At 45.0% G+C, this 25155-nt stretch overlaps 1 protein-coding gene and 1 long non-coding RNA gene across 2 annotated transcripts in view; one reads left to right on the plus strand and one right to left on the minus strand.

Moving 5' to 3' along the window:
* LOC144730022 (MAP kinase-activated protein kinase 2-like) overlaps window positions 1–20773 on the plus strand; it is a 68262-nt gene extending 47489 nt beyond the window's left edge. Inside the window, exons 2-10 of the mRNA XM_078610485.1 lie at window positions 4331–4470; window positions 7240–7304; window positions 8221–8300; window positions 9149–9275; window positions 10362–10437; window positions 11045–11169; window positions 11491–11576; window positions 12848–12928; window positions 14991–20773. Coding sequence (XP_078466611.1) covers window positions 4331–4470; window positions 7240–7304; window positions 8221–8300; window positions 9149–9275; window positions 10362–10437; window positions 11045–11169; window positions 11491–11576; window positions 12848–12928; window positions 14991–15131 — 921 coding nt within the window. The 3' untranslated portion in view covers window positions 15132–20773. The remainder of the gene's footprint in view (window positions 1–4330; window positions 4471–7239; window positions 7305–8220; window positions 8301–9148; window positions 9276–10361; window positions 10438–11044; window positions 11170–11490; window positions 11577–12847; window positions 12929–14990) is intronic.
* The window catches only part of LOC144730023 (uncharacterized), a 53391-nt gene continuing 38214 nt past the window's right edge, over window positions 9979–25155 (minus strand). Inside the window, exons 2-3 of the long non-coding RNA XR_013587781.1 lie at window positions 14479–14558; window positions 9979–12910 (exon numbers count right to left, since the gene is read on the minus strand). This is a non-coding gene — a long non-coding RNA (uncharacterized LOC144730023). The remainder of the gene's footprint in view (window positions 12911–14478; window positions 14559–25155) is intronic.

The raw sequence follows: 25155 nt of genomic DNA on the forward strand, positions 1-25155 counted from the left end.
TTGTATTAGACCTTGAATGGGATTTTCTTTAAAGTACAATACTAACATGACCGCATCATTACAACGCATGTCATAATTAGTTTTGTTGAGCAACACTGTCCCCCGTTAGCCAGGCCCAACAGGAAGCCTGTAGCTGCACCAGCTAACTGTGTTGTTTTATACTCTTCGGTTCTTTCGGTAAAGTCACGGAGATGAAAATAATAATAATAATAAAATGAAAATAACTAAATGAAATCACGACGTTTCGGAGGCAACACAAGCTTCCGTCATCAGGTGGAACAGCCACAGCAAAATTACTACAGTAATTTATTTTCATTTTCTTATTATTATTTTTCATCTACGTGACTTTACCGAAAGAACCAAAGAGTATGGATCCTTGCAGTCACGAAAACATAAAATCTGTGTTGTTTTACTTCACTTGCAAGGGAGTCACTGAGTGGTGGAGTTACATTGCTTCGGTGCCAGTACATTGACGAAAATTCCCTTCCCATTTCCCTCCCGTGTAACCGCAATGGTGCCTCGGCATGCATTGCTTGGTGGTTTCATGATAACGGCCTTATCGATCAGCACTGCAAAAGCTGATATCGAAAATTTGGTCGGAGGCTAAAGATCCGAGTGTTATTAAGGGAGATAGTGATCTTCAGTTGCTATTCGAGGCGCACAATTTATATTTACACTATCAGCTGCCCTTATATGTGTGCATAAATACAGATGTGAACATACATGCATAGATATGTTTGTTTTGAATATGAAAAGTTAGTTATATAAACTGTTGTGTTTATCGGGAATAAAAAAAAACTAAAATTTCTAGGTGATGGTATCTTCTTAGGCATCAGCTTGGCTCTAAACATTTAATACATTTGTTAAAATTTAAGTCACGTTAAAGCTCTAAGGATAGCGAGACGGTGATTATCTCTCTTGGTGGTCCTGAACCAGTCATTCAAATTCCACATTTGCATGGCAGGGACTAGTCTCTCCATAGTACAACCAGTATAGTTTGACTCCCCACTAAGTAGTGCTCATTTTATTAAACTCAAGAGGGATGATTGGCTCAGTTGCCCCCAACTAGGATTGTGAACTATGAGTCGAGAGATTTGATCGCTGTGAAACCAAATAATATCTCCTCCCATTCACATTCATCTCCATTTATTACGTATAACCTGTTTTGTATGTTTGTTCATTGGCTCATTTAATAGTCTGAATAATTACGCGTGTGTTGTCTTCCCTGTTTACGTCCTGGGTTTATTTTCCATTCGTCTATTGCGAGATATACGTCACCTCTTTACGTAAGTAATCGAAATTCAGAGTGCATGCGCACACACGAAAAAAAGAGACCCCCGGTGTGATTTTTTTTTATGTGTTAGGTAACCCCATTCATCCCAGCTGTCTTTGTTTGGCAATGGCGTAGGCACAGAGTGCTGTGTCCTTGCGGCATTGCAGAATCTCGGGCATCTCGAACATCTGCAGATGGACGAGTGATGGCGTGATGATTTGGCACCACCGCTAGTCGGCAGGGGCAGAGGCACGAATTCAAAAAAACTAAAAAAAATCGGTCCCGGATTGGAGCCGAGGTGCGTCACGTCCTTAAGTGCGCTTACGCACAACGATCGCTTTCACTCGTTACTCGGTCCCTCCTGTGGCGAGCGGCACGGACCGGGCAAACACGAGCTTTGCCACAACTTGCGAATCGTCTGCCAGCTGAGCGCGCTTCTTCATCCCGTGTTGTTCCGATACATTTAAAATTGCTTCCGACGGTGCCTTTCCAATTTTGTCTTGGTCTCTCTGTTTTCATTGCTCTCCGAAATCCCAGTGCATTCCTCATTTTTGCAATCCGGGTTCCTGTTGGTACGAAGGAGATGCCCCACCATCTTTGCCATCTTTTCCTGATATTTCCCAACACACACAACTTGATGGACTCGGAGACAATGGGTTGGGCAGGATTTGGGGTGAAGAAGTCAAAGGTGGTATACAGGAGGTCATGCGTTCGTTCCCAGCCCTGAACCCGATATATTTGGAGTTTGTATGTGTCTCTCTCTCTACCCGTGGTCACGTGGATTTTTATCCGTGGTCCTCTGGTTTTTCCAATCCACATTTAGAATCGACATCATGCGTTTAGATTATTTGACTGCTATAGATCTTCACGTGATAAGCCAGGTCGTTTCTGAAAAAACCCATATAGCTCAGTGGGCCTTATCTGGTAATATAAAAAAAAGTTATTATTTTTAGTCTTAGCTTATACCCTGTGTAAACCATGAATATGTCTGCCTGTCTCGGGCAGGTTACTGAGATGGGTGGTGCAGTGCAGCCAGAAATTGGCGACCAAAGAGAAGGCCTGAAGAGTGATGGCGGTAAATTGTGAGAGCACGAATGAGAGTGGTCACGTATTGGGGGTGGTTGCAGCAGCCGCGGGAGGAATTCTCGGCGAGTTGTGGAGGCATCGGCGGCACAATCCGCGGCTCCACCTCGACTTGAGAGGCGTGAAGACCGAGTCTGGTGGTGCTCCGGCTTTTCTTCTGCTTCTTTCATACGGCTGACATAGATGCAGAGATACAACTACAATTTCACTTTTAAGGCGGTCAAGCCGGAGTGGAAGGTGGCAGCCTTCACGCGGCCCGACATCTGTTAAGTGAGAGATCACGGCGAATGCCATGATTCGTCGTGATTTTGGAACGCACGCAGTTTCTGAGCGGTCAGCGACAAACTACTTTCTTGAGCTCGCGGCTGAGCGGTATGGAAATTCTGAGTGCACGCGCGGAGTGATACGGTACGCGGCGGCGTACCCTCATCTCAGTTCTTTGTCCTGCCATGGGAGGGCTGCAGGCTCATTTTATAGTGCAAATGTGATTTAAATTAGCATCTATTTATTTATTTATTCCCTGTAATGCATAGACAAGTAATTAATCGCTTTATGCGGGACGAGGAATTGCTTGCACCACTTTTGGGGAAATCGACAGAGATCCCTTGGAATAGACTGGACCCTGCCATAGAAATGTGGAATTTTAACCACTAGTTCAAGACGGCTAATGCAGATGCCACTGCACTATGCACTTATGAGCAGCAGGTTGTAGCCTTGATTGTACGGTTTTAAGCGCAAATGTGTTCAAAGTTGCTGTAATCTGTTTTTAGTGGTCGCATTGAGACGCTCTGTAGCTCCAAGGGTCTTGTACAGATCATAGGAACACGTGACAGAAAGGTATTTTCCACATCAAAGAGGAACATGGCGTGTCTTCAAAGTAACCCCCGTTGTAAAGTTACCCTATAGATGCGATGCTAGGATAAATACATCCTTTTCCACTGCTCACACAAAGGGCCACACCTGTTGAAAAAACACAAGCATTTGATAGCTGTGTTAATATCCAAGGAGCATTTCTTTATTGAGACAATTTGCAGAGCTTTTGGAAATTGTACATTGTGTGCATAATTTTGGCTTTTAAACATGCGCGCCAACAACTTTAAAAGTAAATTCCCATGCATTTCTATGCGGCATTTGAGGACGCAAAGTAATGAATTTGGTTTTAAAGTAATGCATGTTTGAGATCTTACTGAGATAGTAAAACTCTTATACATTCTTCACTTAAAAATCGGACAAGCGATAATGCGGTGGCCCATGGGAATGAGAAAAGCCACTGTACTGAACCCAGCCCACCCGAGTTCGATTCCAGGCCATGGCCAGGATTAGTGACGAGTTAACTGGTCCTGCTCCCCACCCAGCCCCCTTCACTGTTTCGTATTGCATGGTGAAGTATGGTAGAACAAAGCCCATGCCCGACAGTGCGGGGAGGCCTTCATCTCGTGGTGGATTGTCTAAGTGTTACTTATTGGTATAAGGTGTGTGTCTTTGTGCGCATGCATGTCGATGCAGTGCGCCCACGTGCACACGGGCAATACTCAAACACGAATGTCGTCAAGAAGTATTTGTGTGACTCAGAGTTGTAATTGAATATCAAAAACATAAGGAAATCCATTCAGTGTCAGCATTTCTAAATATTTTATTGCAACGCAATAAATATTTGATCTGGCGGAAAAACAAACAATAACAACACCAGGTAAAGCACACCAACTTCCCCCAAATACTCACACCCCGTGTGATTGTTTAGAGGCGAGCGCTTTGGCCCACGTGACTTCTTTACAACATAACGGTGCAGCCCTGCAATTGCTTTCACCATCGCTGGCGGCAATGACCTTCACTTTATTTATTTATCTATTTGACCATCCAAGAGCCGCTGCTGAGGATGATGGAGTCCTGCGTAAGTGTTCTGTGCTCACTAGTCGTGCCCGTACTGCTGCGTCTTGCATAACCACGGTAACCACGGCTCTGTTTCCCGTGCAGCTGCTCCAGGACTGCCCGAAGGCTCGGAGGGAGGTGGACCTGCACTGGCGCGCGTCCACCTGCCCGCACGTGGTGCGCATCGTGGACGTGTATGAAAACCTGCACCAGGGGAAGCGCTGCCTGCTCATAGTCATGGAGATGTGAGTTCTCCTTGCTCACCCAACCACTGACCCAACCACTCAATCACATGACCACTCACTCACTTAATCACGCGATCAACTACGAGCCCACCGAACCACTCGCATGACCACTCACTCATCCTCTTGCCTACTCACTCGCCATGGATGGAGATTTTAAAAGGGGAATTGCCGTTAAAAGCAGCATTATTGTCATGCATTAATCATGTCGGGTTTCATGTTAGGAATCTCATGCAATGCCTAAAGGGATTTCCATTTCTAATTCAGACCTAGGCTTATTCCCATAAGAACACCACCATTATTATCATCACCATCATCCACTTCGATTTAAACTCTCCTGTTCACTTATCCGTGTTCCCCAAAACTTGTCAAATGTGATTATACAATCTGACTATCTATTTTAGGAAGAGCCAAATTTAAGCACGCAGTGGCACATTATTCACAGCTCTGCAAACTGCAGCAATAACACGCTCGCCGCCGCATCAAAGTCAGGCTGCAGCGCGTCTCTCTGAGTTTTAAACTTTTACGCAAACCATAATCAGCAGGGATGCACCGACATCCCTGCCGCGTGTGGACCGGCATGAAAACTCAATATTGCTGCGGCCGCAAGCACTTATCATTTTACGGGGCCCAGTGTTTACGATGTATTGTGTCGGCGGAAGGCGATGAGGATGTCTTGTGTCGCAATGCTCTCCTTTGGTGGGGTGTGGAGGGCAATTCTGCACAACGTGTTCCTTGCGTTTGTGTTGGCGCATTGTTTTGACATGCAGGGGGTGGGAGGGGGCATGGTCGAAATGGGCAATTGGACACATGACGTTGAACTACTGTTATATTGTTCCAAGACTCCTCTTGACAGCGTGTGCTCCGATAGGGTAAATAGCTGAATAAGTGAGAGATGACACGACGCGTGTTGATTATATTTACTCTTGAAGGTGCCCGGTAGAAGCTGTGGGGAATTACTAGGGCGGCCGTGATGTACCCTTTCACAATATGATATAAAATTTCGCGATACAACGATTATCGCAAAATCACTTTCACACAAATCTGTAGATGCGTTTGACGTTTTTAGTGTCTTGTTTTGGTGCTTTGACGCACTTCCAGTATGACCAAATGTTGTTGCTCAATGCATGACGAATCGATTTGAGCACAACAGAAGTGTGCAATGTCAATATAAGACTGTGCTTGGGGGCGCCGTGGCGAGATGTTAACTCCCTCACCTGGTGTGCAGGAGGTCGTGGGTTCTATCCCGACCCTGACGCCTGCTGCTGTATATTTCAAATTTGTGTATTCTAGCAGTGGTCTCGCGGATTTTTCTCCAGATCCTACGGGTTTTTCCCTCCACATTTATAACCAACGCGCTATAATTTTCCGCATAAGCCGCTTAGTTAAGCTATCAATTGTGGCCTGGTCGCTTATGAAAAAGAGCTACAGTATATAGCTCAGTGGGCCTTGCCTGGTAACATAAAAGTTTAAATTTAATAGTTCATGCGGTAGTTTAATAGCCTTGAGTTTTACCGTTAGTTGTGTGTTCCTGCCACCTTGTGGCTGGACAGCAGCACTATCATGCACTACCGGTTAGGACATTAATCTCAGTGAATGAAGTTCATCGAGTTCCATACACACATGGTCACATGAATATGACAGTGCACAGTAAACCTGTTTGTACCATCAGCAAAGTGTTTCTCAAAGAACCCTTGCACAATGTCCCCACTCCGCATTGAAATGTGTGCATGTACCGCCATCGCATACACGCTATATCTAAGTAGTAAGTGATGTTGGACAGGCAATGAATGTTCGTGATAAGTACTGGCACATCGTATTCATCCAATTCTGGCTCGGCGTGTCAATCGAGTTGTCGCGGTAATGACGGCGTGTCAATCAGAATCTCTATTTATCCTGGAGGAATTCTCCAATGAGCTATATAAAGCTTTTTTTACACAGATGTTCAGTGAAAATTATAGGAAAGGTAGGCAAATCGCTAAAATAAAAATGCAATTAAATTTTACTATTTTACCAGGGCAAGCTCACTGATCTATTGGTTCTTTTTCAGAAGTGACCTGGCCACAAATGGTAGCTCAACTCAGTGGCTTATCACGTGGACATTTCTAGTACCAGCCCAATAATCAAAACGCACGTTTCTAAATGTGGAGTCAAACACTGGAAGACCCGGAGAAAAAAATCCCCGCGACGATGAAGAGAACATGCAAACTCCAAATATACAGCTGCTGTTGGGTTGGGATCGAACCCACGACCTCCTGTATACCAGGCAAGAGTTAACATCTCCTAGCCACCGTGAAAACCCAATGACTTTATGGCCACTGCAGACTATGGTAGCTTTGTGTATTGAGAATGATGTCGCCGTCAAAATTGCGCTTGCTATTTATTTTTTTCTTCTTTCCTTGTTTTTTTTATTGTTTTCTGGACATGTCTCAGTACAGCATGTTCGAATATTTTTTTTGCATTTCGACACGACATATGGGGGAAGGGTGTACACGGTTTACCTCGCTCTTGCTCGCAGCAAATTGAATTGTCACGATGCAGAGACACATTTCATTTCAAGGATAATTTCTGGTTTGTTCCAGCGCTCTATTGGCCTATGTTACATTTTGCAGGCGCATATCACTTTTTTATAAAAAGACGCAACTAAATGCCATGTATTACAAACATAAAAATGATTGAAGCAAATTCATGCATCATTACATGCCTGGTACAAATTAATATTATTCTTATTGTTATATTTGATCATAATTGTTCCATGCCCGCTGTGTGCAGAATGCAGGGTGGGGAGCTCTTCAGTCGGATTCAGGACCGGGGGGACCAGGCATTCACCGAGCGAGGCGAGTGGTGGTGGTTGGGTGACAGAGAGTCTGACAGAGATAACAAAGATCCCCCGTGTAGCCTTAACAGACTAGGAGCAAGTGCTGTGAGCGAGCACCTGTGAAAGCTGGCACTGCACACGAGGGGGTTGGTGGCTAGCACCATGACCGACCGCCTTCATCTCCCCAGTGGCGATGTTTACTACACACCACACCAGGTATCCATTTGAGGCCGAGTCGACCTAGGGGAGGCCCAAGACTGCTTCAGATAATTATCACTGTTGGTTGGAGGTGAGGGTTAGTTGATCATACAGAGATCATAATTTGTTCGACTCTGATCTTTGTAGGTATTGGATGTTTTACATGAGGCAGGACAGCAAGTGGGTTGATGATTATCTATGTGTGTAGCGTTCTCATTTTTTTTTTCTTCACGAGTTTACTTTAGGTTTTCACCCAGATAAAAAAAAATACAAAAAAACACATTCAAGCAGGACCCTCCTGAAAATGATCTTGAGACTGATTTAGGCTTGTTGGTAAAACAGATGTATTATCACCTATATAATAATATCTCAGACGGATAGGCGAGTGGTTATTCTGCTTATGCTTGTGGACTAAATAGTTAAGTATATGCGACCACTTTGTAATTTTGATGGTAAAAAGCATGAGCTGTCATTCAAATAAGCAGGCCATTGTGGCTTATGCCAATACTCCAAATGCCATGTTTTAGAATAACCTATAAAACAGCTCAATTAAATATGTATTCAATTGTTCAAAGAAATAACTACTTATATTTGACCTAATTCTGCCTTGAAACTACGGCAATGATTCTCAGTACGCTCTTTTCTTGGTTAGACGTGACTATTTCGTGAACGCATCTGTTTGTTCCAGCTGTTCTACGTGAATTAAGTGTCACTTACGGTGGTGTTTTTGTGCACAGAGGCCTCTGGGATCATGCGGGACATTGGCCAGGCTGTGCAATCGCTGCACGCAATGAATATCGCACACAGGGATGTCAAGGTGAGGGGTGTACACGCTTTAAAATGTTACACAAGACACAGTCACCAGGTTTTACACTTCCTCGTGTACAGATGTGGCTATAGCTATGTATGTTAAACTTATTTAGCCACCGTGTGGAGCCAACCGCACAGTTTTAAAGGAGTTTTAAATCTTGATTTAAACGTGCTTAGCTCCGGTGGCTTCCGAATATGGGAAGGAAGAGCGTTCCAGACGGCCGCAGATACACATCTGAAAACGCGCGATGAGGTGACCATCTTTGATCAATGGCCAGCCAAAAGCCGCTGCGAATATGATTGGAGTTCGCAAGTGAGTTTATGCTCTGTGACGAGATCAGAAAGGTATCGTGGTTCATTTGTGGCAAGCACTTTGCGTGTGACGAGTGCGACCTTCTAATGCATTCGTTCGGCAACCAGAAGCCAATGCAGCGACCACTGGGCAGACATGGTCCAGTGCTCGCCGATATGCCACGTGTGACCTCAATGCAGTACATGCACCCAAGTCTTCTGTGTGTGAAGAAATTACTCATTCTTATTGTGCTCCCACCTGGTTTCAATGAAGGCCTTTCAACCCACATATCAACTCCCTTTACCCGACGAACCTAAACACATATCCACTTATTCAGTCACTCACCCACATGGATACCAGTCAACACACCTGCCTACATGTGTCACCGGACTCTGAATTCTAAGCGAAGAGTTTGCTTACAGAGTAACTCGGAGCCGGTGATTCTGGTGTGCAGCAATCCACCCGCCCAACTACCCCACGTCGACCTGCCCCACCTGCATCTCTTGCCCGGCGCTAAAATCTAAAGTTTGTTTATTTTAATGACCCCTCCCCCCCGACCCCAGCCAGAGAACCTGCTTTACACGTCAAAGAAGCCCAATGCCTTGCTCAAGCTCACCGACTTTGGATTCGCAAAAGAGACCACCAGATGCAACTCATTGGCCACCCCATGTTACACACCGTACTATGTCGGTAAGGATGCTACACACACACACACGTGGCGACTATTATTATTGTCTTTTGATTTTGTTTTGCCTTTTGGGGGGAAATGCTGCACCCGCGTGTCCGATGTAAAGTCCGCGTGTTGCACCCGTGCCGCTTTGATTCACTGGGACGTTAAACACGGGGAAGGCGTGCGAAGGTTCCCCACTTTTAATGTCACGTGCATTCCCAGCAGCTGAGTGTTTATTTAGGCTCGTGTGCGTCACTTCGATGGTTTAATATACGGCTCCACTTCATCATCTTAATGTTAAACAACCTGCGCTAACTTTCAAATAAGCAGGCTACCGTATGCCATTCTATGACACCAAGTTACATCTTTGATGTTCTATAACCCAGAAAGTTACACTAAATGTCCACAGTCTACTAAATCGTCTAAAGGAATAACGACAGAATGCAGATCAAAGTCTGCCGCCTTCAGAAGGCGGCAATGATTTCCAATGGACGTTTGCCTGGATACATGGATGGCAAATGGGACGGATGCAAAAGCAATCTCATGGTGTAGATGGGGGGTGGACAACCAGGAGGTTCTCGAGTTAAACGCGGCAGGAGGGCACTGCGGATTCAAAGAGGAGAACGACTGCTGCCACAGGTGGGGGGTGGGGGGGGAGACGTTTGCGGGACGGAGGAGGGACGGGTTACAAAGACCGCCACTGGAGTGGTGGCTTACAGATAAATTTCGATTTAAAGCTTTCCTGACTGCAGGGATTCATCGTCTTGGTTCTTTCGGTAAAGTCACGTAGAAGGGAAATAATATAATAATGCAAATAAAACATAATAAAATAAAATTCTCACGACTTTTCGGCCACAGCGCAAGCAGCCGTCTTCAAGTGAAGAACAGGGCTGTCGGAAAGACAGCGTCCAAGCTTAGGTGGTGTTCATTGGGACAGTTTTTTTTTAAATATTACTTATTTCTCATCATTTTGTAACTAAGTTTGACGCCACAGGGTGGCGCTGCTTCCCCACTACGCATTCTGGTGGCACGCAGCAGTGCCCGAGTGCGAGGCAATTGAAAGCGCGCGTCCTGTTTTTTTAATTTGTGATGTTTTTGTTTTGCAGCGCCGGAGGTCTTGGGCTCTGTGAAATACGACAAGTCCTGCGACATGTGGTCACTGGGAGTCATCATGTACATTCTGTAAGTGATGCAATTCCTGGGCTCAGCGTCTCTCTCCCTTGATCGCAATGGCTACTTGGTGGGGGAGGGTCACTAATTACGGTGTGAAAGAAGTTCAACCTGCAGACATGCCTTGGGCGTCTGCTCTCTCCACATTTGACTTGAGCGTCGCTGCCTTTGCCAGGCGTTGCGCCTAAATAGAATGGCAGCATTAAATCTGAGCTCGCAGCATTCATCCTAAGCAAAAGACGACCACATTGTGGTGAACGTACACAAGGGGCTTGTCCGTCTAAGGTCTGTGTGCGCGGAGCGGTAATGTAGCGGTTAGTGCGCTGCGCTATGAACCCCGCAATCTGAGGAGTTAAATTCCTGCTCACGGCCAACACCAGTGACATTTATCTGAACCGGTTCTGGGTCTCCCCGAGGTCTATTCAGTCTCAAATGAGTACCTGGTGCGATGAGTAAACATCGCCACTCGGGAGACAAAGGCGGCGGTGGCGTGGTGTTGGCTACTCGCTCCCTAATGTGCCGTGCCGGCCTTCATAGGTGCTCGCTAACAGCGCCTGCCCCAACAGTCTGTGAAGGCTATACGGGGGGAATCTGTTTTTGTGCGTGTGTGCGCATGCAGTTTGTGTGGCTTTCCTCCCTTCTACTCGAATCACGGGTTGGCCATTTCGCCAGGGATGAAGAAACGCATCCGCATGGGCCAGTACGAGTTCCCCAACCCCGAGTGGGCTGACGTCTCCGAAGAAGGTAACGGAGCGGCCGTGGGGCGTCTTCATCGGTCATGCACAGTGCACCGAGCATAACGGCATCTCCATGTAGGGCGGCTTTCCCCTACTTCCCCCGGTCCCAAAGTGATTTCATTGCTCCATCTCCTCGGTGTGCGCCCTTGAATAATATTGTTGACCGTCGAGTCATTATCCTTTCTAGCGGACATGTCCTGCCCAAGCAATGCTTGATTTGATTTAAGTTTGTGTTGTACCACTGATGTTGTATAGGAAGTTAACGATTGGTTGTGTTATTTTGGAAACCGAGCGAAGGAAATGCTGTGCGTTTTATGCCCGACCCCAGCAAAGCAGCTGATCCGTCATCTTCTGAAGACGGACCCAACTGCACGGATGACAATCACCGAATTCATGAATCATCCATGGATAAATGTAAGTTAAAAGCCAACTACCGTATATGCCTTACACCCAATGCCTTCACCACAAGTCTGATTTATAGCGCGTACCAAGTTTGCAAAGCGAGTAGCTAAAGAAGGCTCAGGAGCTGATGTAAGTACCCAAAATACACAGTCGCTTTTCAAAAGGAATGTGGAGCATTCTGATAATGTGCATGCCCACAGAGGGGGTGACAGTATTGAATGGGAGTCGTGATTGATTTGCAAGTCTCACTTGGTAAAAATAACTTTGCTATTCATAATATGCCATGAATTTGGGAGTTGCCCTCTAGAAATGCTGATGACAACTAATATTGTTTCTTCATCTATGCCGCCGTCCATGGGACTCCTCTTGACATCTTTAATATCAGTGATTCCTGGCACTTTGTGTATGAATGTAGAACTTCTTTAGCACCCTACGGAGCTAACCGTGCCAATCGGAGATCACGAATGCGTGCGGAGGCTTCTTGGCGGTCCCTACGTGACCTATCCCACTCTCTACCCATGACCACCCCACTTTTATCTCTGCACCGTGGACTGGTGCAGGATTGGCCATCGCCAACTTAATTTAAACTACATTAATAGGGTAAATTCGGCGTACAATAGATAGCCAAATTTTTATCCGTCTCGTGTCAATCAAGTACGCTGGAAAATAATTTGATGAAGCTTCCTTTCTCACTCCGATTGTGGATTTGTCTCCGGGTCGCTTTTGAAAAAGAGCTATATATAGCTCAAGTGGGCCTTACGTGGTAACACTAAAAATAGTTTATAGCCGGCGCGGTCGTAAGCTCCGGCGAGTAGTGACAGACGCTGATCTTGCGCGACGCCACGCCAGGATCCCCGGCGGTCTCCGCTTCCGAAAAAGGAAGTAAATAAAACACATTGGACGATTCCTCTCCATCGGGGTTTTTCGTCTGTTCCAATAGGTTAACATTCTGGACGTCCAACCTAGCGGGTGCCAGTTCTCGGTCTCGGCCTGGCAGTGTAAACAATAGGAAAGCTTCTTCAATCTCTCCGCCTCTGTCTGCTCGGCAGTATCAATGGGTCAAGTGCAGCTCGTTGATTGGCAGGATGCGTGCGATGGGGGAGGGGGGGGACTTAAGTGCGAATACTCCCACCTCTTCCAAGACTTCTGGCCAGCAAAGCAAGGAAGAGTAGGCCAAATATACCCTCCAGGGAGGGCTACTGTAGCGGAGGCCCTTCTGCCGGCAGTGACGTGAGCAAGCAATTGGTGGGGCTGCTTCTTCACCGCCTTGTTTCTTATTGCAGCAATCCATGGAGGTGCCCCAGACACCTCTCCACACCAGCCGTGTCCTCATGGAGGACAAAGACCTGTGGGAAGAGGTGAAGGTAAGCGATGGGGAGTGATCAATGCCTACGTCACCTGGTCAAGAAAGCGATGACCGATTGTGATGGTGCTGTTATTGTTCAGCGTCATTATCATCATCACCACGATCCATGGGCAGATAGCCCAGTAGGTGTCCACTGCAACATCTCGTCATTTGTTTCCACTTTCCTCGGTCTCGTGCCAACATGCTTCAAGTAGTGCCACATCTTTCAGGCACCAATCTCTTGTGTCGTCGTTGTTGAGTCATTCTCTGTTAGGTCTTTCCTCTCCTTCCCCATTCCTTCATTTTTCCAAACACACTTTAAATGTTCCTGTTGTTCTCCACACTACATGTGTGTCCAAACAGTGCCAGTTTCCTTATACTCACCATATTTTCCTTGAATTGCAATGGTCTTGGTTATGAGGTGTTAACCCCTGCTCCCTCAAAGCACCCATTAACCAGCAAACTACATTGTCGCCTATATATTGTTTTCTCAAGTGTTTTTTTTTACTTTGGAAACCTGTGGGAAGGCACTGGGAGCCAGGTTTTGACCACTGTGGATATTCTGACATTGGCTGCGCCTTTTGATTTCCCTTCTTGAGAGAGGGGACAAATATAAGCAGGCTTTCATACACCTGTAAAATGTAGTGATCCTGAATATAATGTGCCTCTTACTGACAATTCACCTTGTGATGTAGCAACCGCTCCTTCTGTAGAATAACATGGACCTTGAAAACACTTGTCATATCAGCGTGATTATACAAGCACTTATAGCAGGTGCCCGCAGGACTTCCACGTGAAAGGATGGCGAATATACACACGTACATTTTATCAGCACTGGCTCTCCTTTACCTCGCCAACGTCCCATGACATCACCCCCCCCCCTCTCCTCACAACATCACACCAATCTTGCATAACGTGGAGATAACTCCCTTCCCCAACAGCCCAGCGTCTCCCCGCCGCCTGAGCCCAATCGTCCCCTTCCCTCCATCTCACCAGCGTGGCACATGAAACCCACACCACTCCCCACCCGGCCAAAATGGTTTTTATTTTCCCGTGCCCCAATGCCTTAGACGAATAAGCGTAGTAGTATTACATAGGGAAGATTCACCAGGAGCAAGAGTAACAGGATTGCGGGTGTATATATAACCGAGCCAGCGCAAGATTAAAATTTTATTTTTATGGTGTGTTTTAGTATTTGATGAACACGCATTATGTTTGAAACTTGTCATTAAATCGGTTAATTAAATCACAATATGAAAGTGGACTTTTTATCTTGCAACCACTGTGTCTCTTTGCTATGAAGAAGAGCCATTTCCTGAATTGTCGCCAATTACCTACTTTTTACTTTTAAGGCAGTGTTGTTGACGGACTTGTGAAGTTTTAATGTTTATCTACAACTAGGCCTTCTATACAAGCATTTTCACACGGAATTAATCAAGTGTCATCAGCAGGATGGCCCCTTCTCAACCAATGTTATTGTAAAGTGCTCTTTCATATTTGCCTGATGAGTTATACTTACCCACAATCCACCAAGGTATGGCATTCTCCTACTATTGATAACATCCTTACCTTGGTCAGTCCACTGCTGGATGAAGGCCTCCCCCACACCATGGCAGACGTCAGTGCTTGGGTGCCCATACTCCTGATCACTGTGGGTTGGTGAAGTTCAGTGGTTTAACCACAATTAAACGGTCGGTTATCTGCACAGCTCTGGAGAATGCAGTCAAGTAAAATAGGTATGACAGGCAATTGAATAATGAGGGAAAAGGACTGTGTGGTAGAGTGTAGTGGTTTGGTGGGGCGCGCTACGAACCTGCCGATCCAGATTCAATTCCTGCTCAGTCAACACCAGTGATGATCATATTAATTGGTCCTACCCTCCCCTAGGTCGACTCGGACTCAAATTAGTATCTGGTGCAGTGTGTAAACATCGCCACTCGGGAGACAAAGATGCCCGGGCGTGGTGCTGGCCACCCACCCCATCACGTGCCTGTTGACCTTCACTAGGTGCACGTGATTATAACCACTTGCCCCGCAAGTTTAAGGCTGTGCTCGGTGGATCTTTGTCTGTGTCCACGCAGGATGAAATGACAAGTGCGCTGGCGTCTCTGCGGGTCGACTACGAACAAGTGAGGATAAAGAACGTGGCCGAGTCGAGCAATCCCCTGCTCAACAAACGCCGCAAGAAACAGGAACAGCCAAAGAATGCCAACAAAAGCTGAACTCGCTAGGGGAAGCGTAACGCCCCTGGCATGTCGCGGCCACAGCGTGGCACACTCACTCACACGTACGTGCCAAGTCCAGACCGTCAACATCGCGCTCTCGTGCGCAAGGCTGTCCCCCTCCCAAGATATTTCAGGTTCAAGAGTGCGAAACCGTACTGAAGTCTCGAACTTTTTTGAGAGGTTGCTTAAAAACACCTCCTTTCAGACTTGTGGAAAATTATTGGGATGTTTCAAACTGACGGGAGAGCCTTAAAACGTCTTTCTTCGTGTTGCGAGACCCTCAGAAGTCTTCACTCCTGTGTGAGGGGAGGTCTCTTAAGGTGCACAAGAGCAGCACCGTTACAGAAATGTTTGCAACAGCGGTTACTTTGTTTTGTATTCTGTCTGCACGTGTGGTATGGCTGGCAGGGGACATTGACTCGAAGTAAAAAATGTAGGCTTGGTTATTTTTTTTTAGGCTTGCGCTGTCAGAAAATGACACCTATGAGGGCACGTTCGTGCCAGTCTCAGAAAAAAACCACGTGTTTTATCTGACGATAGTTCCTTGCCTTGTCGTTGCGCCCTTCACAAGGGGTAATGTAGCCCAGTGTTTTGGCCCAGTGCTGGTCATAATGTGGTGGCAATGGCAAATGTTGCAGCCTTACAAACAGTGAGCTAATCTAACACAACTGCCTCGCTCAATCCGCAAGTGAAAAGTGAAGAGATGCCCAACTGCATCCCAGAAACCTATATACCTTAGTGGTGAAGCCAGACTTTCAATCGTGCCCACCTTCCCCCGTGGATGCATCCTGGTCGTTTGATCGTTTTTCATGTTCTGTCGTTGAGGATGGCGAAATTCAGGCAAGCCTGTTCATGGCCACGTGTGCTTTAAAAGAGCGTTCAATTTCCTCCTGCATCTTGGATGCAGTGCTAACTTGCAGGCACGGTCGTGGACCGTGTCTCACTGTCCGCGGCGGCACCGCGCATGATCATTTTACAGATGAGAAAAAAAGAATCCCATAATTATTTAAACACGTCTTTGGCACAACAGGTATTGTCCAGATTGTGCCAAAGTGCAAGCGAACGTGCAAATGCAAGATGGCTTGCAAATCGTTGTGGGGGTTTTTTTTGACAATATAATGCTTACAAGGGAATTTGCCTGTTCTAAACCCAGATGGTTGGCTACGTACGGTGCAAAAGAAGTTCACGCAAGTGTATGTGGCTTTAAGCATCGCATAATGTGTCCGAAAGGCTGCATCTTTTGTTACACTAAAAAGTGAAAAAATAAGGTTACACTGAATGGCTGTGAAATAACACCGACCATTATTTGTGTGTTTGCATTCATTGGCATATGACCGCAGCAAATTCAACTTTATCCACAGTAATTGTGTTATCCATACCCATTGCCTAATAAATTAACGTAATTAGCTACATTTGGATACATTGTACATATTTTAATAAGCTGAGAATTAATTTTAGAAATGTTAAACCTATAAAGTGTTTTATGACTGCAAACTTAAAGTATGTCGTCTCTTGAATATAAGATTTAAACATTTCATGCTTGTGTAAAATTCGTGTTAATCGTGCACAAACATTACAATAGTACTGCGAGAAATGTAGATAAACAATCGTAGAGTATAATATAGTTTAAAGTTACTGTATTTAGCGATATAGTCGTTCTATTTCAAAGACAAATGCCCTACATAGTTTGCATTGTAGACTGCAAAGTATGAATGTAATGTTTCTCCAAACAGCTTGAAAAACCAGCAAGCCCACTGTGCAGTTTTTCAATGCAAGTCACACTTAAGACCATTCACGTAATTTCATTCACTGAAAAAAAAATGGCCCGATTCATAAAGATATTTTAGCCATAATTCAACCACTCTGGAGAGATGATTATGGGTTCGTTTGTTTTTTTCCCCCTACATAAAATTTGACCCATTCCAAACATTGCAATTCACGTGGGGTCGATTCCGCTCAAACGACACCCGTTCTGCAGAGTGCGAAGGGGGGATATAGGGCAGGGTTGAGGAGGTGCGAAATCACACTCAGGGGGGGGGGGTGACCCCATTGTGCACAACTCCACGTGCAGACTTCTACGCGAACCGTCGACGCAAACATTCGTAGCCGCCTTGCGTTGCTCTCAAACTGTGTGGAACGTGGCGGAATGGGGGTCGTGCACACGCGTGAAGAAGATCGGTGCGGCGATGAAGATCGGGATGACGTGGATGATGGTTCCTATGCATTAGAATCGGCCAAATTGAGTTCGATTCCTGGCCACGGCAAACATCAGTGGCACCTGTTCTGAGCCTCCGAGGCCATAAAAAGCTTTAACCTGTTACAGTGCGAACATGGGCGCTCATCTGTAATCCAGCTCATTGGATGCAACGGTTTGTGGATTGCTAAAGGATCCGGTGGTTGCTGTGGGTTTATAGATTGGGATTTAATCACAATCGGTGACCACAGTGGCATCATCATTGTCTGATTACTATCTCAATACAGTCTGATCACCATTATAGTTTATTTTTTTAAGGATTTCTAAATCATTTGGGGCTTCGTGTTACACTTCTCCACCTTGGTGGTGGGCAGAGCGCACATGGACCCAATTCCCTTTGGCACTCTCCTAATTGGTGGCAGCAGTTATGGGGGCCGCAGCAGCGAGATGTTAACTACCTCGCCTGGTTTACAGGTCGTGGGTTCGATCGCGATCCTGACTGACGCCTGTATATTTGGAGCTTGCATGTTCTCCCCGTGATTGTGTGGATTTTTCCCCGGGTCCTCTGGTTTTCCTCTCCACATTTAGAATCAACATGTGTTTAGATTGTGGCTGTTATAAATTTCAATGTGATAAGCCACTTCGTTGAGCTATCATTGGTGGCCAGGTCGCTTCTGAAAAAAAGAGCTCTGTAGCTCAGTGGGTCTTACCTGGTATAATAAAAAAAAGTTTAGTTTGTCACCATTAATGTCTCATCCTTGGAATTTGGCTACTAATCAGCTGGCTGAGAGTGGTTAAAGAAATCGATTCACAAATCAGAAGCACGCAAGTTCAAATCACTGGAAGGGATTGACTTAACGCATCGTTCTGAGTTTGTAAAGTGAATGCCACTTTAATGGAGGTCAATGGTAGGCACCCTATGGACAGTCTGCCCTGCCATGGAAATATCGTGACGAGTTCCACCACCACTCATTTGAGGCAAATCGCTGATTATGCAACGGTAGAAGCATAGAGGAGATATGGAGTAGATGCGTTTTTCCTGGTATTGAGCAGAATATGCAGTTGGGAAGTTGAGATGTCGCGGTTCATAACTGGGGGGTCTGCAGTTCGATTTGCAATGCAGTCTTGTGGGCATTACCAACATGTGGTGGTGTCTGCATTGGCTTGGCATTCATTAAAAAAATCAATACAACAGGACTTGAAATGTTGAGGCTCCCGGTGTTAAAAAACAATCTCGGTTATAAATTGTCAAAAATGGGCCAGTGCTTTAAAAGGGTTCCCCCCCTATGCTCTCATGACTGCAGTTAAGAATGCACTCTTATTTGGAAAGTGTTCAACGTTTACAAATGAGTACCACATGCGGTTTATCGTGAACTGTTGGAAAATACAACTAACCCACTTCAAGATTATCTTGAAAAGTCGTAAAAATGTGCACCCTTTTTTACTCATGCAAATGCCAGACATTTGTATTCTACATTCAGAATAGCAAAAATGTGAGCAGGTTACATAAATGGCAGTGTACATTTTAAAAACTGTCAAGTGTCTTGGCATCTATGAACATACTTCAATTTCAACAACATCCTTACTTTAGTGCTTCTATTGTTATTGTTGGAGGAAGACGTATGCAGTTATTCATAACACAGGTAAAAGTTTATTTTACAAAGTACTTGATATTAATTCACCAGCCTCGTTGACATTGAAGTGAGCTGAATGTTAACAAAATAGTTCCCTTACAAAGTCGATGCCAAAGGAAATTACGTAACAATTAAAATGATGAAACTGTGATTAGGTTTAATGTGCGGGTCCGTAGCTTATTGCTTATTTTCACAATGATTTGGTGGTTGCTCCCTGCCTTTATGGAATTAGCACAGTTCAGTTAATAGCATTGTTCAACTTTAAGCACGGACTCTATGCAATGAATTAACTTGGGATTGATGCACTAAAAAAAAAAACTATATTTGCTATCTTTGTAAGAACACTCTGGTGTCAACCAAAGTACCAAAATCTTGGGCAGTGCCGTTACAATGTTGCTCACGGAGCCAATGCCCTCTGATCATCCCCGACCCAGTGAACATTCCCGTTCTGGGAATCTGTACCTGTAATTCCATTTCACCGAGGAAAGTTTCTTCTTCATTCAAGGTATTGCTGCGAGTAAGTTGAATGTTCACACGTGACTGGGCCAACACTGATAAGACCATGGGCTTCGAGATCTCCAATCCCATCCACATCCACATTTATTTAGTCTATGGGGGCGGGTCGTGTCTGGTGGATTCGAGGCTGGGTGCTCCCACCACTTCCAAAATGTGTGTCCAATATGGAAGAGTAGGCCAAAATATCCTCGAGTGGTAGCCCTTCTGCTGCCAGCAGTGGTGTAAGCAAGTATTTGTTCGTTACCTCTAGGAGTAAAATCGCAGCTTACCCAGAGTCTGAACTTTGGTGAAATCATTGCCAAGAGAATAGACCGTCTTGAGTACCCCATTATTTATGAATAACTGGTAAGAAATAGATAAATACTGAACATTATTCACGAAAATGTACAAGAATGCCTCACTGAGGCTCCAGACTGGTGCTCCATTGTGTTTGGTCAATTCATTTGCAAGGAGTTTGGAGGTGTACGGATATTTTTTCCCTCTAAACCTTAAACTCGACCTGGTGCAGTGGGTAGGGGGGGGAAAGGTGGTTGCTTTTGCCATTCAACTCATTCGGTGAACAAGCACAAAACCCCAGGGTCTGTCCTGCCACCTGCCAGCGTCATGTGGCCTCAAAATGTACCTAACCTGGCACAAGCACCGTGCAGACATCGGATGACGAATAGTGGTTGTTGCTGTGCATTTGTTTGTATGCGATGGAGTTGCACTTAGCGCAATGCGCTTGTCTCAGTTGCCTGGGTTAGATTCGCAACCAGGGAGAGTTGGTTTTTAGTACACGTCCTTGGCAACCCTTAGGTGGACTCCACTTGAACAGGAGTACCTGGTGCAGAGTGCACGACACTCATCACCACTGGAGACCGATGGCTGGACGTCGTGTTGGTCACACCACGTTACGTGCCATGCTCGCCTTAATTTGGTGCTCGTGACCAGCATTCATTCTGACAACCGATGACGTTAAACAGGGGATCTTTGTTCGTGTGTTCATTGCGGTTGTGTGCGCGTGTGTGGCAGAATACATTTAAGTGCAAACAATCCTGGATTTACATGCCAGACTTTGTAAACAAGGGGTTGTTGTACTCATGTGTGTGTGCCCATTTAGTGCGGGAAAAGACCCTAAGATGTGAATAACTCTTGCGTGCTTTCGGAGACCACACACGTTGGCGAATTTTGATTCATGTGTGATATTGTCCGTACAACTGCAAGTGAGTTTCAACAGTGTGTGTATATCTAGACTCGTATTTTGTTACTGGCCTTGAAAAACACTTAGTCAATAAAAACAAGGTTTTTGTTTTCAACTAATGTGTGAGCACTTATTGCGTACATGCTGCTCAGAGACAAACACGTACACGGGTTGTATATCTGGACACATGCTGTGCACTTCAGGGGCTGCAATACATTCATTATTTCTTTCCTTTTTTAAATGTCAAATTTTACAGCTTTGTTCGTCATATTAAACAGCGCAATATGTGCATGAAAAACACCAATTCCTACCACTGGAATTTGAGAGCATTGAGAGTTTTAACAAATCGATTATAATCCACACGTTGGGGGTTCGATCTCCCGGCACGGCAGCTAAAATCAATCAAGAGGGCACGTTCCTTATTGGCCCCCCTCCCCCCGCCCCTGCTCTTGATGTTGGATCCGTGTGTGTCCCGGTGTAGAACTGGCACACAAAACACTTTGCTGTGAAAGAGCCAACGCAGGCGATCCCCTGGGGTTTTAATCTTCCAAGGAGCGCATGGTCTTCAGCCCCTAAATCGTATCCACTGCACACACACCATGGCAGTCGATACGGATACCCGATGCACAAATGGGCAATTAAAACGTCCTAGATTTGAAGCTTTCGTGACTGCAAGGATTCACACTCTTAGGTTTTTTCGGTAAAGTCACGAAGGTAAACATAAAAATAAATAATAAAAATTATAATAGAAATAAAATAAATCACGACGTTTCGGAGGCAACACAAGCCTCCGTCATCAGGTGGAACCGTCACAGCTAAATTTACTGTATCAAGTGACGAAAAAATCCAAGAGGCAAGCTCTTAAATACAAGTTAAGTGGGAGGGGGGGCCTTATGTGAATGGAACAGTGGGGGGCGGTGCTTGGAGTTGCGGCCGATTGTTGGCTGACAACTAAAAAATACCGCGGTGATCCAGAACAAACCGGAACGACGCAATGCCCCTGATCCACAAATACGAATGAGGAGACATCGCAGCGATGATGCAGCTCCTGATGCGGTTGTCTGGGCATGACCACCTGAATGTGACATTGTAGCGGTTAAATTTCGATTTAAAGCTTTCGTGACTGCAGGGATTCATCTTCTTGGTTCTTTCGGTAAAGTCACATAGAATGGAAATAATAAAATAAAAATAAAACATAATAAAATAATTCTCACGACGTTTCGGCCACAACACACGCAGCCGTCCTCAGGTGAAGAACAACCAAGAAGATATGCAAATTATTTTGTCAAGGCGCTCTTCCTCCTCCAACCCAGCTTAAATATACGCTCCAAGCCTGGGGTGTTTCATTCAGACGCTGTCTTACCGACAGACCTGTTCTTCACCTGAGGACGGCTGCTTGCGTTGTGGCCGAAACGTCGTGAGAATTATTTTATTATGTTTCATTTCTATTATTTTATTATTTCCATTCTACGTGACTTTACCGAAAGAACCAAGAAGATTGTAGCGGTTGCTCTGCATCTACGCCATCAGCAGCCGTGCGTCGAGAAGACGGCGAACCCTGGGGGAGGTCGTCTCGAGCCACTCAGCTGCTGCAATTAAAGTTGACGTCCACCAGGAGGCGCCACGGCACCGAGCTTGCGACATGCGCGATTTGGGGAAAATATCGAACTGCGATTTTTTTTTTACAGACGTTGCGATTAAAATGTTTTTAAGTCAAGCTTCAGTTCAATATTCACTGTGTAATAGATTTTAAAACACGACGGAACAGTACCACATGATACCAACAAAATATGAACTGCTCTATATATTATAATGCAAAGATGAGAACTTAAAATATACGACTGGCTTCCAACATGTATTTATTAAAAATGTTTGAATTGAAATATAACAATCAAACACGCAACAATTGTTAAGTTAAATAAAGTAAAAATAATATAAAATAAAACAATTCCAACAAGTAATAGGACTTTGAAAATCGCAGCCTTTGCGACTTGCTAACAGCATCGTTTCAAATTGCGATTTCGATTTGAAATCGATTAATCGTTCAGCCCGAGTTAGCACGCCGCTTTGTCGCCTTTAAAATACTGTTTGGGCCAAACACCACGCCCGGCCGCCTTTGTCTCCCGAGTGGCGATGTTTACACATCGCACCAGGCACTTGTTTGAGGCTGCGTTCGACCTTGGCGAGGGCACAGGACCCGGTTCAAATAATCGCCACGAGTCCGAATCCCAGAACGGGGTTCGTAGCGCAGAGCGCTAATCGCCGCTCTAATAATTATAATTCAATTTCGATTTAAAGCTTTTGTGACTGCAGGGATTTATCTTCTTGGTTCTTTCGGTAAAGTCATGTAGAATGCAAACAAAAAAAAATTAAAAAATATATAATAAAATAATTCTCACGACGTTTCGGCCACAACGCAAGCAGCCGTCATCAGGTGAAGACGCTGTCTCCCCGACAGACCTGGTCTTCACCTGATGACGGCTGCTTGCGTTGTGGCCGAAACGTCGTGAGAATTATTTTATTATGTTTTATTTCATTATTTTTATTGTTTCCATTCTACGTGACTTTACCGAAAGAACCAAGAAGAATTATAATTCACTCACACACACCAAAACAAGGACAGCCTTGCCCCAATAGGGAGTGGGGAAAGTACCGTTAGCGAGCAACGAATAAAGCCGGCACTGCACACGACGGCTTGGAGTGGCGCGCACCACGCCCGACCGCCTTTGTCTCCCTTCTCCAGCACGCGTTTGAAGCGCAAGCGGGAATCCGCAAACGTCCCCGCTGCGGATAGTCGCGGATAAGAGGAGTCACCGCCCCCTACTAAATATCCTCCTCATTATCCGCGCGTCGTGTTGGCCGGTCCCCTTTTCCCGCGACCCACTTTTCGTCGTTACTCCGGTAAGGAAAAAAACTGATTAAAATCAAAAGGGTTTTCTGATTAAAATCACAAGCATTTTTTCTCTTTTCCTGCCACAGATGGGATGATCCGCTCGGCAAATACATTTGCTTATCTGCATTTTTCAAAAAACTTAGTTTTATCTGCAGTTAAGGGTAACTAAAACACTTTCTTTTATTTTACCAGGTAAAGCCCATTGACCTGTATGTAGCTCTTTATTTTCAGAAGCGACCTGGCTATCACAAATGAATAGCTCGACGAAGTGGCCTATTACACTGTGCAACAATTAGTTTTTGTCCCTGGGTATGTAAGTGTTATTTCCTCATTGCTTATGCCTCAAAAGTGCAGAAAAATTGCTATTATTCCCCACAAACTTTTTGTGACCAGGACAGTGATATTTTGAAATGTACCCATTTTCAATGAGAAAACGGGCAAATTTGTGTCTTTTCGTTCACGTAAAGTCAGATAAAACTAAAATGAATAAAAATTAGCATGTATTTATACTGAATTAATACAAAAATTGCTACAAAAGATTTAGACACCAAGGCGCACTACCACAGGCGGGACTGGCCACAGCGGACCGAGTTCTCTGTGGTGCGGAACAACGTAAAGTGGGAGCCACTGGTGGACCCCCGGAAGGTGCTGATACCACCACTGCACATGAAATTGGGCCTTATGAAACAATTTGTCAGAGCTGTAGGTAAGGAGTCGGCAGCCTTCAAGTACCTTCAAGACTTCTTCCCTAAGCTGTCTGAGACAAAGGTCAAAGCCAGTGTCTTTATTGGACCACAGATAAAGAGGATCCTGGAGTGCAATGGATTTCCCAAAAAAGCTCACTAGTATGGAATGACAGACATTAACAAAAATTACAATTCATTATAACATTGAGTGCAAATTTATTCAGTGCACAGGAATACAGCCCACACTTGTTAATTATTGTTTAATGATTGTATGAAGTGTAAACTAAGTATTAGGAATATTCTAATTTAAGAAGTCTACACATGTTTCTCTCTCCCATATCTCCTCAGGCATCAACTAGACCACGCACGCTTATCCAACAGAAATTGTGATGTCATATGGTAACGGTGGGTGGTTTTCCGATGCCCATGCCACCAAAGAACACGTAATGACGCATGCGATGTAGCCTCTATGACAATATGCATCAGAAGTGGGCAAATTACTCAACAAATTATGGAATGTGAAATATACTTTCATTTTACGGAAGATTGTAATGTTACGCGTCACAAGCAGCTTTATCAAGTGGGATTTCCCAAACTCGACTGCAAACCACGCTTTTAGGATCAGAAAATGAAACCTCAATCCAAGCACAACCCACTAATAACCAATTTCACAACCCCAAAGTGTGTAGGCGAGAACACGCATATAATGAGCAGATCAGCCTCAGAAAATCATGAACAAAGCTCCAAAGGTTCTGCAGGTGAGAGGCATCCCTGGCTCATGTAGCCATTGCTGTTATACGAGTGTCTCAGGGTGATGATAATTGTCAGAATAATGTTTTTTGGTTTAAAATGTCAGGTCTTGTGCCGATATGGGCATGTTAATTGCTGTAATTTTTGGTGCCAGATTAAACTTTTTAA

Source organism: Lampetra planeri, chromosome 34 (assembly GCF_965212315.1).
Source record: "Lampetra planeri chromosome 34, kcLamPlan1.2.h2, whole genome shotgun sequence".
In the NCBI taxonomy this organism is placed as follows: Eukaryota; Metazoa; Chordata; class Hyperoartia; order Petromyzontiformes; family Petromyzontidae; genus Lampetra; species Lampetra planeri.